Source organism: Protobothrops mucrosquamatus, unplaced genomic scaffold, assembly GCF_001527695.2.
Source record: "Protobothrops mucrosquamatus isolate PMUCROS unplaced genomic scaffold, P.Mucros_1.0 scaffold1025, whole genome shotgun sequence".
In the NCBI taxonomy this organism is placed as follows: Eukaryota; Metazoa; Chordata; class Lepidosauria; order Squamata; family Viperidae; genus Protobothrops; species Protobothrops mucrosquamatus.
This window is the reverse complement of record NW_015387260.1, coordinates 99579-113606: the sequence shown is the minus strand read 5'-3', so window position 1 is coordinate 113606 and position 14028 is coordinate 99579. Positions and strand designations below refer to the sequence as shown.

Genomic DNA, 14028 nt, shown 5'->3' with positions numbered 1-14028 from the left:
ACTTGGTTATTTCAGCTTGCAGGACTGGCCTAGGGGAAATTTTTAGCGGGGTTTTAAAATAATTTTAAATTAACTTGGCCAAATGTTAATATTGTCTTTTAGTTATGTTTTTAATTGTAGCATTTTGTATTTTTGTAGTTGTTTTATCTGGCTGTTAGCCGCCCTGAGTCCGCAAGGAGAAGGGCGGGATATAAATATAATAAACATAACAACAAACAAACATGTCTCCCCTCGTCCTTCTCTTCGTTAAACTAGACATACCCAATTCCAGCAACCTTTCCTCATATGCTTTAGCCTCCAGTCCCCTAATTATCTTTGCTGCTCATCTCTGTATTCTTTCTAGAGTCTCAGCATCTTTTTTACATCATGGTGACCAAAACTGGATGCAGTATTCCAAATGTGGCCTTACCAATTGTAAAGTGGTATTAATACTTCTTGATTCTAGCCACGGGTTCTTCTATTATTATTGAAGCGCACAGGATTGATCCACAGCATATTCACACATCCCTCTAAATCTGTGCTTCTCAACCTCAGCAAGTTTAAAAGATATGGACGTTGTCTCCCAGAATTCCCCAGCCAGTGTGCTGGGAGCTCAACTTAATGAGATTGAGAAACGCTATTTTAAGCCATGACAATTCAATGAGAATACCCTTGCTGCTCTTTAAGTCCCATCCTGCACAGCCCACCAGCCACTGCTGATGCTTTTACTAACACTTTAAGGAGACGGTTGGATCAGGATGGAGATTTAGCAAGATGTTTGTATCTAGAGTGTCCTAATGAAACCAAGTTTGGAAGAGCTGGAATTTGATAGGTCTTACTGAGCCTTGCCATCCAGCAAGGAGACAATCATACTGAGTTACTCCAACTGAATCAGAGTCATAGAACTCCAATGGATTTACTTCTGTATAAGCATAAATAGTGTTGGACTTTTATAAAGCAAGAGGAGAGAGCTAAATTTTCCCATAAATGCCACAAGGGTGGGTTTGCAGAATGGATGAACCCAGGAATTGGGGCTTTCTCCGGCAGACTTAAAGCCACAGCTTAACATAATATATAAGGAGCAAGAGTGGTAAATCAATTCTATGTTACTATTCTAGTGCAAACTGGAGAGCTCATTGGGCTTCGGCCATTTTTAAAATTTCTCAACCACCCTTTCTCTCACTGTGGGAAACTCACTCGCTGGACTAATTTCTCTGACATTCCAGCCTAAAATTGAGTTTTGCCTGCATGGGTATGTCTTCCCTCAAAGATCCCGAGCAGCTTTCTTTGCTTTAAATAATGTTTAAAATAGGTACCTGCTTTCGCCTGTAAAAGCCTTTGGTGTCACAGTTGGGAATGAAGATATCTTCGCCGTTCATGTAGAGGGGAGCCTTCAGCTCCTGCAAGATGGCTGCCAAATGCATGCGACAGGGCCCCTGTGAAAAAGAAGAGCAAATTAGTGACTGAAAGGACAAAAAAACACTGCGCTGCATGGAGATGGGCAGGCCTTTAATATAGGCATTTGGCTCTAGGTAACGTTAGCAGCATTCTATGCCAGGGGTTCCCAACCCCCAGCCATGGCCTACTACTGGGCAGCTATCCCGTTCGGAAGTGGGCCACGCAAGCAGCGGGCAAATGGGCACACATGCACAGCTCCATTTGCGTAAGCGGTGGGCATGCAAGCTCGCACACGAAGCTCCATTTGCATGAGCTGTCGGCACGCACACCTGCTGCTTGCACGAAACCATCCCCTTCACTCCCCTGCTGGTCCGCCAAGGCTGGGGATCATTGCTCTATGCAACAAAAGCAATCATGCTGGGTTGGTGATTCTTTCTCCCTAACGTGCTGCCTTTTAACTCACTATATGTATTTGGGGATCTTTAAAAAGCAGAAGCATCTCTTGGCAATCTCACATGCTTTGCAAAATTACACGCTTTGCTGAATACGCAATCCCCCAAAAGCAATGATGTGCAGATCTGTTAGTTTCGTAAGTCTCAGCATTGCTATGAAGCAAAGACTATAGAGAGCAAGATGCATGAATTCCAGCAAGGCATGAGAGGAAGGAAAAGGCAGCCCCTTTTATTCTCTTCCAGGGCTTGGTGCCCAAGATCAGGCCTCTCATTTCACTCACCATATCAAATTCCTGTTTAATACCATGATTTAGGGGGTCTTGTTGTAGCTGGGATTTGTCCACCACGACATCTGGCAAAGGGTCTTGGATCTGAAGGAGGAGAGGTTCCTGAGTTGGATGATCTGTCTGATAATTTTCCCTTCTGCCATCACCTAGAGGAACAGAAACAGAATTCAGTTGTTGTTTTTTTAATGTCAAGGGCAAAAACATTCAACTTCAGGCTTCTTCATTGCAGCACTTCAGGATTTTATCACAACTGGTACAAAAAAACAATTTTGCACCAACTTTAAGGAGAAGTTCATAAAAGATATTGGCTTCTAATACTTTGGAGGCTGCCCAGTTAGTTAATGTATGCTTCTTTTGTATTTTAATTGAATTTGCATGTCACCAACTCTATTCAAACTTCTGGGGTTTTATGAATTATCTATTCTTTGTAAACCATCCTCAATCCACAGAATTAAGTGGTGTTAGTGAAAGTAAATAAATAGATATTGCTGATGGAAAGACGGCATTCCAACTCCTTTTATACTATTTCTCTCCATCATTCCATTGGGTGAGAAAAAATAAGATGAAAATTAATTTTAATGTTGTTACCAGCAGTAGCCACAGGATGTAGCTGCAGTATGTTACATCTACGGTAGGCACTACTTTCTCCATAGGGTCTAATGAGGATATGAGTGTGTGAGAGACAGATAATGAGACTGTGAAGATCTAAATCGAGGTGTGTGCATATGTCTTGCTTCTGCGTATTTATGTACCTCTAAGAAAGAGGGGGGAATCTAATCAGAGTGTGTACATGCAGGTTTTTTTTCCCCCCATTTAATCGGTTAATCATGTCTGATTCTTGCAGACTGCCTGAAAAGTCCCTGCACTTTTCTTAACGTTTTTCAGAAATGGCTTGCTGTTGCATCTTTTCAAGGGCTGAGAGAAAATGACTGGTTCAAGGTCATCCTTCATGGCTAAGTTGAACTAGAACTCATGATTTCTAGCCTGATGTCTTAACCGCTAGATCACACTGACTCTCCACATGTAGGAAGTCCTCACTAGGGACCAGAATTGTAACTGCTGCAGTCGTTAGATGAAACACCACGTGATCGCACCACTTAGCAACGGCAGTTCCGGTAGTCCTGGATGTGGTCATTAGGCCAGGCCTGCGCCACCACCTCTTCTGCCCTACCGCACTCACCTTAGTTTGAACTCCCCCGCCCTCCTATATTTATCTTTATTTTTGCCCCTTTAGTTGCTCTGCACTTTGCTGCCCTTAGCTGACTTTTGCTGTCTTCTTCCTCCTGCTGCTGCTGTGATATGCCCGGCCCTTTGCAAAACAGCTGAGGGACTTGCATGACTTTCATAAGGCTGCACACCGACCAGCAGTTGGATGCGCCTTATCAGCAGGAGGAGGAGGAAGATGGCGAAGGTTCATAAGGAGGTAGCAAGGGTGCAGGGTGGCCAAAGAGACAGAGCAGCGTGGAGCTAGGTGGCCGTGGGGGGGGGGGGAGAGAGATGAAGTGCATCCTGAGGTTGTAAATGCGGGCATTCTGCCAAGCACCTGAATCTGTTGTTGCTGAACAAGCTGCATATATTCCACTCTGGATCACATGACCAAGAGCTTAAAATGGAGGAGCCAGCAGCATTCCAAGCCGCTGCTCCATTGCCTCACCTATGGGGGATACCTTACAGATAGTCCTTAACTTATGAACCTCTGAAGATATGATGGCTTTTGAAAAAGTGACTCACAAACTGTCCTTGAAGTCACCACTGTGACACACACATATACACGGTCACATGATCACAATGTGGCTAATTTGGCAACTGGTTCACATTTATGATGGCAGCAGCAGCAGCTGTGGTTAAGTGATCACGATTTGTGACCTTCCCAGCCAGCTTCTGACCAACAAAGTCAATTGGGAAGGCTGGATTGACTTACTGACCATGTGATCTATTTAATGGCCATAGTAAAAACTGGGTCCAGTCACATGACGACTTGCTTTACAGACTTATGACCACAATTGAAATTGGAATTTCCATCATATGTCAAGGACTACCTGTAGTGTGTTATTTTTCCTAGAGACTACGGGTAGTCCTCAACATATGACCACAACTGAACCCAAAATTGATGTTGCTAAATGAAACACTTGTTAAGTGAGTTTTGCCTCATTTTACAACTTTTCTTGCCACAGTTAAGTACATCACTGCAGTTGTTAAGTTAGTAACAAGGTTGTTAAATGAATCTGGCTTCCCCATTGACTTTGCTTGTCAGAAGGTTGCAGAAGTTGATCACCTGACCCCGGAACACAATAGCTATCATAATTGTGAGTCAGTTTCCAAGCATCTGAATTTTGATTACGTGACCATGGGGGATGCTGAAATGGTTATAAGTGTGAAAAATGGTCATAACTCACTTTTTTCAGTGCCACTGTAACTTTGAATGGTCACTAAATGAACTGTTGTAAGTTGTTGTAAGTCGAAGACTACCTGTATTTCTCTGCAGTCCCTAGTAAATCTGGCTCATTTTCAAATTCAATCTTTCTTTTTCTGGCTTCTGCTTTTTACAGGAGCCATCACCTCTGTGAAAATTACTTGTTCTTTCCACGTCTACAATTAACCCAATTATGGCCTCCCTCCATAATTCAGGTTTTTTCAACCTATGAATGCCACCATCAGCCTAGCATCAGGCACCAAAGTCAGCCTAGGAATTTCTAGATTACTGAACCTCAGATCTTCGAATAGTTCAAAGGCCAGCTTTGGTTAGAGACTCCGATAGCCAGAATCTCCAGGTGGTGCATAGAACTGGTCCCCAACTCAAATGTAGTAGATATGTTATATTCAAAGTTATGTTCTTCTCCTGCTTTCTCAATTACCTAACTTGTTGACAGGTTAAAGAGACCTCAGGTGCTAGTATTCTTTATAAGAAAGTATAAAATGTTTTGTACTAGAATAGATATTCCCCATTTGGGGATTTTTTTAGTGTGCTGGCCAATGGAGCCATTTTTAACATTGTTAGCTTTATTTTAAGTTCTTGTACACAAATGTCTAGTGCATGACGATGTAATCCTGTGCACCTACTGGATACACATTGTCCGATTGCCACCCTAGGTTTCCTACTTGCTGATTCTGAAGGTAGCCTAGAAACCGCTGCACTCAATAACAAGTACATTATGCATTTATTTAAAGACTAGCTGTACCCGGCCACGCGTTGCTGTGGCTCAGTCTGGTTAAATGGAAAAGAAAGAAAAGAGAAAGCGCATGTTTGTAATATGTTTACGTCCAACAGATGGCGCTGTTTTTCAAAAAAAACATGTTTTACCTGTCACAGGTATGACATTTATATAATATAGGTATATAAAAACATGCACGTATTCAAATGCAACATTGTGTCAAAATTTCAAAGCAATCGGTGAAGAACTTTCAGAGATTTAAGATTTTGAACAAACGAACATTTACATTTTTATTTATATAGATTCACTCATGAGAAGTATTATCTAGTTCAGTGGTTCTCAACCTGTGGGTCGAGACCCCATTTGGGGTCGATCGACCATTTCACGGGGGTTGCCAAGCAAGGCTGTCCGCCATTTTTTTCCCCTTTTCTGGCGGGTGCCTTACCTCCCTTGGGCTGGGCCAGCTGGTGGTCGGCCTGCTCCGTCTCTGCCGCTTGCCAGCTACGCCTCGGCTGGCGCAGGGGGCAGAACCACGCATGTGTGGCGCTCCCGGGCAGGTAAAGTCCTCGATTTACGACCGGTTAGGTAGTCCTCGACTTACGACCGGTTTAGTCCTCGACATACGACCGGTTGGGGTCGCGGCATTAAAAAGGTTGAGAACCACTGATCTAGTTGATTTTCCCCAAGCAAAGGATTTGTGTCTCTTGTCTTTGATGGAAACAGATTTGACTAAGACTTAAGATAGACAAGACTGAAATCAAGAACAATTGTCACCCAAACAAGGCTTGGTTTAACTTAATGTCATTTGTCCACCTAACGGACACCCTCTGCAGATTTTCTCCCATTCCATTCAAGATTGTAAATTATTATAGAGCAGGGGTAGGCAACCTTGGCTCTTTTATGACTCGTGGACTTCAACTCCCAGAATTCCTGAGCCAGCCATGCTGAGGAGAAAGGGAGAGGTTTCCAAGTTGAGCCATGCTGGCTCAGGAATTCTGGGAGTTGAAGTCCACGAGTCATAAAAGAGCCAAGGTTGCCTACCCCTGGTATAGAGAAAGCTTTACAGTTACTCTTGTTCTCACTGCCCCTCCCCTCTTTTTCCTATTTTGTATTTCCTCATTAATTCTTCAAATCAAAAGCTTGTGTAGTTTTATAAATCACACGTGGGCCTAAAAATTTGTTAGTCTAGATTTTACGTATTTGTTTTTCTCCTACCAGCTAACACTGCTGCTTTTGCTGGTACTGTCATCAACTGTATTGAACTTCTGAATTTCACATGTAATTCACCAGGGAGCATTACAGGTAGTCCTTGACTTATGACAATTGACCCCAAAATTTATGTTGCTAACGAAAACATTTAAGTGAGTTTTGCCCCATTTTATGATTTTTCTTACCACAATTGTTAAGTGAATCACTGCAGTTGTTCAGTTAGTCGCAATGGTTATTAAGTGAATCTGGCTTCCCCAATGACTTTGCTCGTCAGAAGGTGGCAAAAGGAGAATATAAGAGCCTGGGACACAGCGACCGTCATAAATATGAACCAGTTGCCAAGCAGCTGAATTTTGATCATATGATCCTGGGGCTGCTGCAATGGTTGTAACTAATAATAATAATAATAATAAAGTTGGAAGGGACCTTGGAGGTCATCAAGTCCAACCCCCTGCTCAGGCAGGTAACCCTATACCATTTCGGACAAATGGCTGTCCAGTCTCTTCTTAAAAACTTCCAGTGTTGGAGCATTCAACACTTCTGGAGGCAGGTTGTTCCACTGGTTAATTGTTCTAACTGTCAGGAAGTTTCTCCTTAGTTCTAGGTTGCTTCTCTCCTTGATTAGTTTCCATCCGTTGCTTCTTGTTCTGCCGTCAGGTGCCTTGGAAAATAGCTTGACTCCCTCTTCTTTGTGGCAGCCCGAGATATTGGAACACTGCTATCATGTCCCCTCTCGTCCTTCTCTTCATTAAACTAGACATACCCAATTCCAGCAACCCTTCCCTATATGTTATAGCCTCCAGTCCCCTAATCATCTTTATTGCTCTTCTCTGTGAAAATGGTCATAAGTTAATTTTTTTCAGTGGCGTTGTAACTCAGAACAGTCAATAAATGAATTGTTGTAAGTTAAGGACTACTTGTATTTCAGAAAAAAATGGCAATGATTGATCACTGTAAGGCAAAGATGGTTTGTTGATTATATACAGTAACATGCTGCAGCAATTTTATTAAAGTAGAGCAACTCAGATGCTAAAAACAAAGGAATTTGTCAGATTGATTAGGAACACTAGAAATTATTACTTATAGTTCATCAGCTTGGTCTAAGGCAGGGGTCTGCAACCTTGACAACTTTTAAGACTTGTGGACTTCTGCTGAGAGCTGAAGTCCACAAGTCTTAAAGTTGTCAAGGTTGCAGACCCCTGGTCTAAGGGAATGAATGCTAGGACTTTTCTAATTGCCATTGCTTTTTTTTGGGGGGGGGGAGGGGGGAGAATAGACTAATGCTGAATGTGTAATGATCCCATTGAGATAATCATTCAATAAACTTTCTGAGCACTTCACATACAAAACAGCTTTGATAGACTTTTCCTGCACTAACAAAAGCCCAGAAAATTAATTTTAAAGATGTGAGGTTAGTAGCATTCTGATGGATTTACAAAAAAATATTCTATAAAATAGTTTCTGCCCCTTTAAAGCAGAGGTCCCCAACCTTTTGGGCACCAGGGACCGGTTCCGTGGAGGTTTTCCCATGGACCGGAGAGTGTGTGGTTTTGTGTGCTGCCTGCATTCCGCAGATGGGTCTTTGCTTGTTTGTGTGGATGGGTTGCTGGCATGCCACGGCCCAGTACCGGTCCACGGCCTGGGGGTTGGGGACCCCTGCTTTAAAGCATACGGTTTGTATATTTACTCCGAATAATACTCAGCTGAAAGTACAATCCCTTCCCCCACCTGCAAAATCCTAAAAATATCCTAATTTAATTGAGGATAAAAATATATCATTAGGTGTGCATCATTTGCACTATTAGCACTACCGGCTTTCTTTACACCTCCGAAATTAAGAGGCTGAAGGCAGCCTTTTCCTAACCTGGGCTTTCCAGATGTGAAAAAATAAAAACTCACTCCAATGATCCCTGGCTGGGTATTCTGGCCCTAACCTACCCAGAAAATATCAGGTGAGAGCAGTCTGTCTTAAGAGTTTGCTAATTTGAAGGAGGAAGGAAGACAGAAAGTTAGAATAAAACATTTAGAAGAAGTAAGTTTCTTTCTTTAAATATGCCAGTTACAGTCAAAACACTCATCTGTTAATGTGCAAACATTTGAACCATAGAAAAGGTGAATTATAGAAAACAATCTGCACAAATGCAATCAAGCAGCCAGCCAAAGAACTGATAGAAGATACTAACAGAACTAAAAGACACTATAATAGCATTGCAGTGGAATGTGTGAATACTTTCCCATGTTTTCACATGAATTATTTTCTCCAGAATTGGTAGCATTTACTCAATCTAGAAGTCTGGGGAATCCACAGAATGTTCGTGCCATAACATTTCATTCCAAGGCCCTGGCTTTATAACTTCCCTTTCTTAGAGACAAGGCAAAAGTCTACGAGGATTCATCCAATCTTACAGGATACTAGCAAAACGTTGTTGCCATGCCTGGCATACAGCAGCCAGCTCCTGCATTTGTTGACTACACGTCCACTATTCCTGACTTTTCATCCATGAAGTCATCTCAAACAAAATTAGAATTTCAGCAGCCAGTTGTCAAAGACAGCAAAAACTGAATTCTTTCCTCATCTCAGCTAATTCTTCTAACCTCTGAAGCTATTCTTTTGTCACTAAAGCCAATGAAGCATCCACAAATAAAAACAGAGCATTTTTGCTCGGAACTATTAAGGTTGGCATACTAGCACCTCACTGGCACTAAGAGTCTGTGGAAGGAGAATTCTTCCTGATTTCCAAAGTGCCATTTTGGAATTTTAAGAGACAGACACATAAGGAGACAAGAGGATGAAAGAATGCTGGTTCTAGTTTTTTTTTAATGGCGTCAATCAACACAGCCTTGTACAAAGGTGCACCTGTTAGGTTGATGGCAGGAACAAAACAGATGGAGAATACAGGTAGTCTTCAACATACAATCATTCATTTAGCAACCGTTCAAAGTTACAACCATGCTGAAAAAAAATGATGACCAGTCCTCACACGTATGACCATTGCAGCATCCATGTAGTAACATGATTGTGATTCAGATGCTTGGCAATGTTTATGAAGGTTGCATTAAAGGTAATACTGTAATACTGTAACCATTACAGTTCTGAATCATCTGGGATCAATCTATTTTCTGGACTAGGTTTACCACTAAGTCCCTGCTGAACTTTTAGACTGGTGATGATGTTCTCTGGTGCATCATTTTTAAGATTAGAGTGATGGGCATGAAGGAAAAGGTCTTCTTGGGATGATTCCATAGCTGGAGAAGTGAAAGAATTGCCTGGGAATAAAGCAAGGGCTTTTTTCCTTAAAAAAAAGATGCTTCGGTTCTTATACTTTTGCTAGGGAAACTGCCTTGGACTCTGTTTCGATATGGTGGCTCTGAATAACTCATAAATCCTAACAAACAAGAGAGACAGTTTGTTCCACAGCTTAAGAAAAACAGCACTAGTTTTTCCCAGATGCAGAGTCCGCTCACAGCCCCGATCCCAACAGCTTCAACCAAGAACAAAAATCTCATTGCTTGAGGTTCTGAAGTAGGGGATGAGGGAATCTTTTTCTAAATAAGCCACCGAACCAAGGGAAAAGAAAGATAACCGAGGACCCGTGCATATAAGGAGGATACGGCCCCAAAAGTGTGAATTGGGCCAGCTGACAGAAAATCTGATCAAAGGCCTCCCTACAACATGGGGGTCAGACCAATTCCCAGCTGACCACTTTCGAAGCTCCTTTTATGTGGAAGGCTGGGGTCACTGAATCAAGGAAGAGAGCACGGAAAGGATGGTGCGTGCTTCTGACGGGCTGACAGCTAAATTCATGCTTTGAAACACACACCTTTCTGAGGAAAGATGGAGAAGAAGGGATCCCTATGAGCAGGGGTCTTCAAACTTGGCCCTTTTATGACTTGTGGACTTCAACTCCCAGAATTCCTCAGCCAGCGTGCCTGGCTGAGGAATTCTGGGAGTTGAAGTCCACAAGTCATAAAAGGGCCAAGTTTGAAGACCCCTGCCTATGAGGGATGGAACTCAGCAACCGGCCAGATCTGCTCTGCAAGCTTAACATGGAGCCTCTGCCTTGTGGGGTGAGGGAGTGGAACCACAAACCAACAGCCTCGGACCACACCGTTAAGGGCACTTGTTGACAGGAATGGTAGCCCCAAACAGCATAAGTACTTCATAAAGAATACGAGAAATTTGGGAGTTTACCCTATAGGACCATTAAAAATCATTGCAACTTGACTTTTTCAACCCAGAGTCCCTCAATTGTGCTTCACCACCCACATGCTATTCATGATTAGATAGACTAAGATGAGATGTGAACTTTAGAGCACAGACCAAAGATTTTAGATTGAGGGAGTTAGTTTTTAGAACAAACACCAGCAGTTGCCACCCTTTCTTCTATCATCTATTTAGAGCAGGAAAACTTTTTATTTAGGAGCATCTTTGCCATTTAAGGTGTTTTAGTGGTTGTGGTAGGTACAAGTGCCTGAGCATTGGCTGTTTTTCTGCATTTTCCTCTTCTAAAACGGAAATATCAGTCCAGGGATTTTAAGTTCTTTTGCCCACTGCTCCTCTATCGATATTTTAATTTTTTAAAAAAGATTCTTCAGGTAACTTTTATTAGCCCTATTTTCCTGCTGAAAGTATGAATCTATGGGCATAGCCCAGCAGCCAGCCAGCCAGCCATCCCTTGGTGACATAGCTCATTTTCAGCTTACTGATAAGGAAAGAAAGTTTGTTAACTCCACAGGTTGCCTGTTTTCAGGATACACCTCTTTCCATGCAATTGAAGTTGCAACCAATATCAGCCTCTGAGGATGCACAGTGCAGAGTCACAGGTTCTCTAATTTCTAGGCATAAACCAAAGCCAATAAAAGAGGGACAAGACAAGTAATGGCAGAACCAGACTTTACTTGTATTAACCGAGATCAAATCTGATCCCTCCCTTTCCCAGAGTATACTTCTGTCCACCACAAGCTAGTGGATACTTGCATTTCAGAAGTACAAAACCACACACACACACAAAAAAAACCCCTCCAGGGATCCTCCCATGAATTTAATGGCTGGGATCTGCTTAAAGCCGCCTTTGCCACAGCTGTCAGATGAGCCGGGATTACTACTCAGGGGGCTGGGAGTTTCTGCTGGGTGCAGCCCAGGGGCACCAGGTTGAGAAAGGCTGCCTTATAGGGCAGGTTCTCCCACAGGAGAGGATGATGTGCTAGCAAAAAGGAAATAATTATCCCTATCACACCCCCATCCAGGCTTGGCACTGAATCAGGTAGTACTTGTTTCAAGCAAAAAGTTAAGACAAATAGCTCCAAGGATCTGCAGTTGCTCAATACTGGAGCTAAATTTAAATAAATAAATCTCTTATTTAAATAATACCTGAAATAAATAAATCTCAATCTCTTTTTAAGAAGAGATGGAACATCCATTTGTCCGGAATGGTGTAGGATCTCCCGCTTGGGCAGGAGGTTGGACTAGAAGACCTTCAAAATCCCTTTCAACTGTTATTCTGAAAATAAATAATAATGCCCTCCCCCAACTAAAATATTCCTTTCTGCCTGTATAAAGAACACATTGCCTTTAATCTTCTACATCCAGGAGAGCTCTGTCATGGACAAGGGAGGGAGCCCCAAAAGTCATTTCACTCAATTTCAAAATTTCAAAATTCAATTTCACCTTGTTCAGAGCGGGACTGAAGGAATCCAAGAAGCATACATAAATCTGGGAAGATTAGGTCAAACCGAGAACTTTTGAAAGTTCAGCCGCACAATTATATCTTTAAAAACAAACAAACATGCGCAGCAATTCTGCAGGCCGTTCGCCATAGAACCGTTGCGATTCACATTTCTTTTATAGGTATAGGGTAAAACCACACAGAGAAAGAAAACTGGGGAGCAGCAGGATTTGGAGCGTGCATACCCCGAGAGTTGGAATACAAAAACAACACCTCACCATATTTTATCTCTGCAATGCAAACCCAGATTCCCTATTCAGCAGAAAAGCCCCAATCCAGCTGCGTTCCCGGCGGCTTACTTTCGAGTAAGAGCGCCCCTTATTCCAGCCTGGGGCCATTTCTTCACTAGCGGTTTATAACCCAAACAACCCTCGCCGGGTCGTAGAACAGTAAAAAATAAAGCTCTTGCAATTGGCCTTAGCTCCTTTGCTTCGGTTAAGCACAAAAACTATTATTTTTCCAGCGTTTCTTCCCACTCTATTAAATCATTCCTCTCGCAAATCTCACCGCGGCGCGTCAGGGTTGTTGGATCCCTCCCCCACCCTCCGGAGGTTACCAAAACCGGCCCACCGCGGGTTTGCAAGCCCTCGGGCCTAAGGGGCGGGCCGCTTACCTGCAACGGGCTCCATCTCGGTCTGATTCTTGCTGCCTCCTCTCTTGGGTTGCGGGGCCAAGCAGATGCCCTTCCCGCGCAGCAGGGCTTGCAAAGGAGTGCGCTCGCCTGGCCGAGGGACGCAGCGCAGCCCGCCGGCGCAGCTGGGCGTATAGACGCCGCAGGACTCGCCTTCCTCCCGGACTCCACAGGCTTTCTCGTCGTCGCAAGTAGCTTTACGGTCGCTCTCGGGGGAATCGCAGCCGGCCGGAGAAGAAGAAGGGCAAGCGGCCCCGATGTCGCCGTCGGGCTCCGACGCAGCAGCAGCAGCAGAAGCAGCCACGGCCGCCACGCATCCCGTCGTCGGGGCCAGCAAAAGCAGCAGCGCCGTCCCCAGGCAGCGAGCGAGGAGCATCGTGCACCGACGGCCTGAGCGCTCGGAAACAGCGCGCTGCAGCCGAGCGCGTCTTAAATGCCGCGTCCCAGCCCACGGCTCGCCGGCCTCCTTCCGCGCCAGGTGTAGCCAGCCCGGTTGGACAGCCGCCAGCCGGCAGGGTGTGGCTGCCGGCTGCCAAAAGCCGACCGGCGTTTCTCCACCGCTATTCCCTTTACTCCTAGGAAAGGGAGCAATCCGACCAATTCTAACGAGGCGATCCACTCCCATGGAGTTCAATAGCCGAAGTTTTCGGTGGAGGCGCGCGGGGTGGGGCTGAACCGCACGAAGAACGGCCGCCTTATCGTGTGCGTCGTTCCCGGAATATAGTACCGTACTAGGACTTGGTGAACCCAGGTCAGGCTTCGGGGTGATCCGTTGAAAGCAAGGCAGGGGTAGCGGAAAGGACGCCGGTATAAAAGCCGAGAGCCTCGATTCCAAAAACCGTGCCCTCCCGGAGTTGTGGCTTGTGGTGGGAAGTGATTGTGATGCTGTTGTCTCCCCCCCCCCCACAAGCGTGCTTTTTGAAACGTAGAAACCCCTCTTACTCAGCTTTTCGGAACTTGTTAGTTACTGTGATCCCGTTGATCACAGCTAAATGAGTCTATATTGCGACTTTTTCATCCCCTTTGCAAGGACAAGAACACAGCCTGCAGGGCGGTGGGCTTTTATTCATAAGTAAATAAAGGTTAATGCCTGCCCCCCAAAAATTCCTGGCATGGAGAATTTTATTTCAATTGTTTTGTTTTAATTGAAGGGCATTTTAAAAGCTGCTAGCCAGTTTGTTTATCTTGCTGCAC

The 14028-nt window shown here is 44.1% G+C and overlaps 1 protein-coding gene across 1 annotated transcript in view; it reads right to left on the bottom strand.

Moving 5' to 3' along the window:
- IGFBP6 (insulin like growth factor binding protein 6) overlaps positions 1 to 13210 on the bottom strand; it is a 14849-nt gene extending 1639 nt beyond the window's left edge. The window contains exons 1-3 of the mRNA XM_015819955.1: positions 12817 to 13210; positions 2111 to 2262; positions 1296 to 1415 (exon numbers count right to left, since the gene is read on the bottom strand). Coding sequence (XP_015675441.1) covers positions 1296 to 1415; positions 2111 to 2262; positions 12817 to 13210 — 666 coding nt within the window. The remainder of the gene's footprint in view (positions 1 to 1295; positions 1416 to 2110; positions 2263 to 12816) is intronic.
- Between the last annotated feature and the right edge of the window lie 818 nt (positions 13211 to 14028).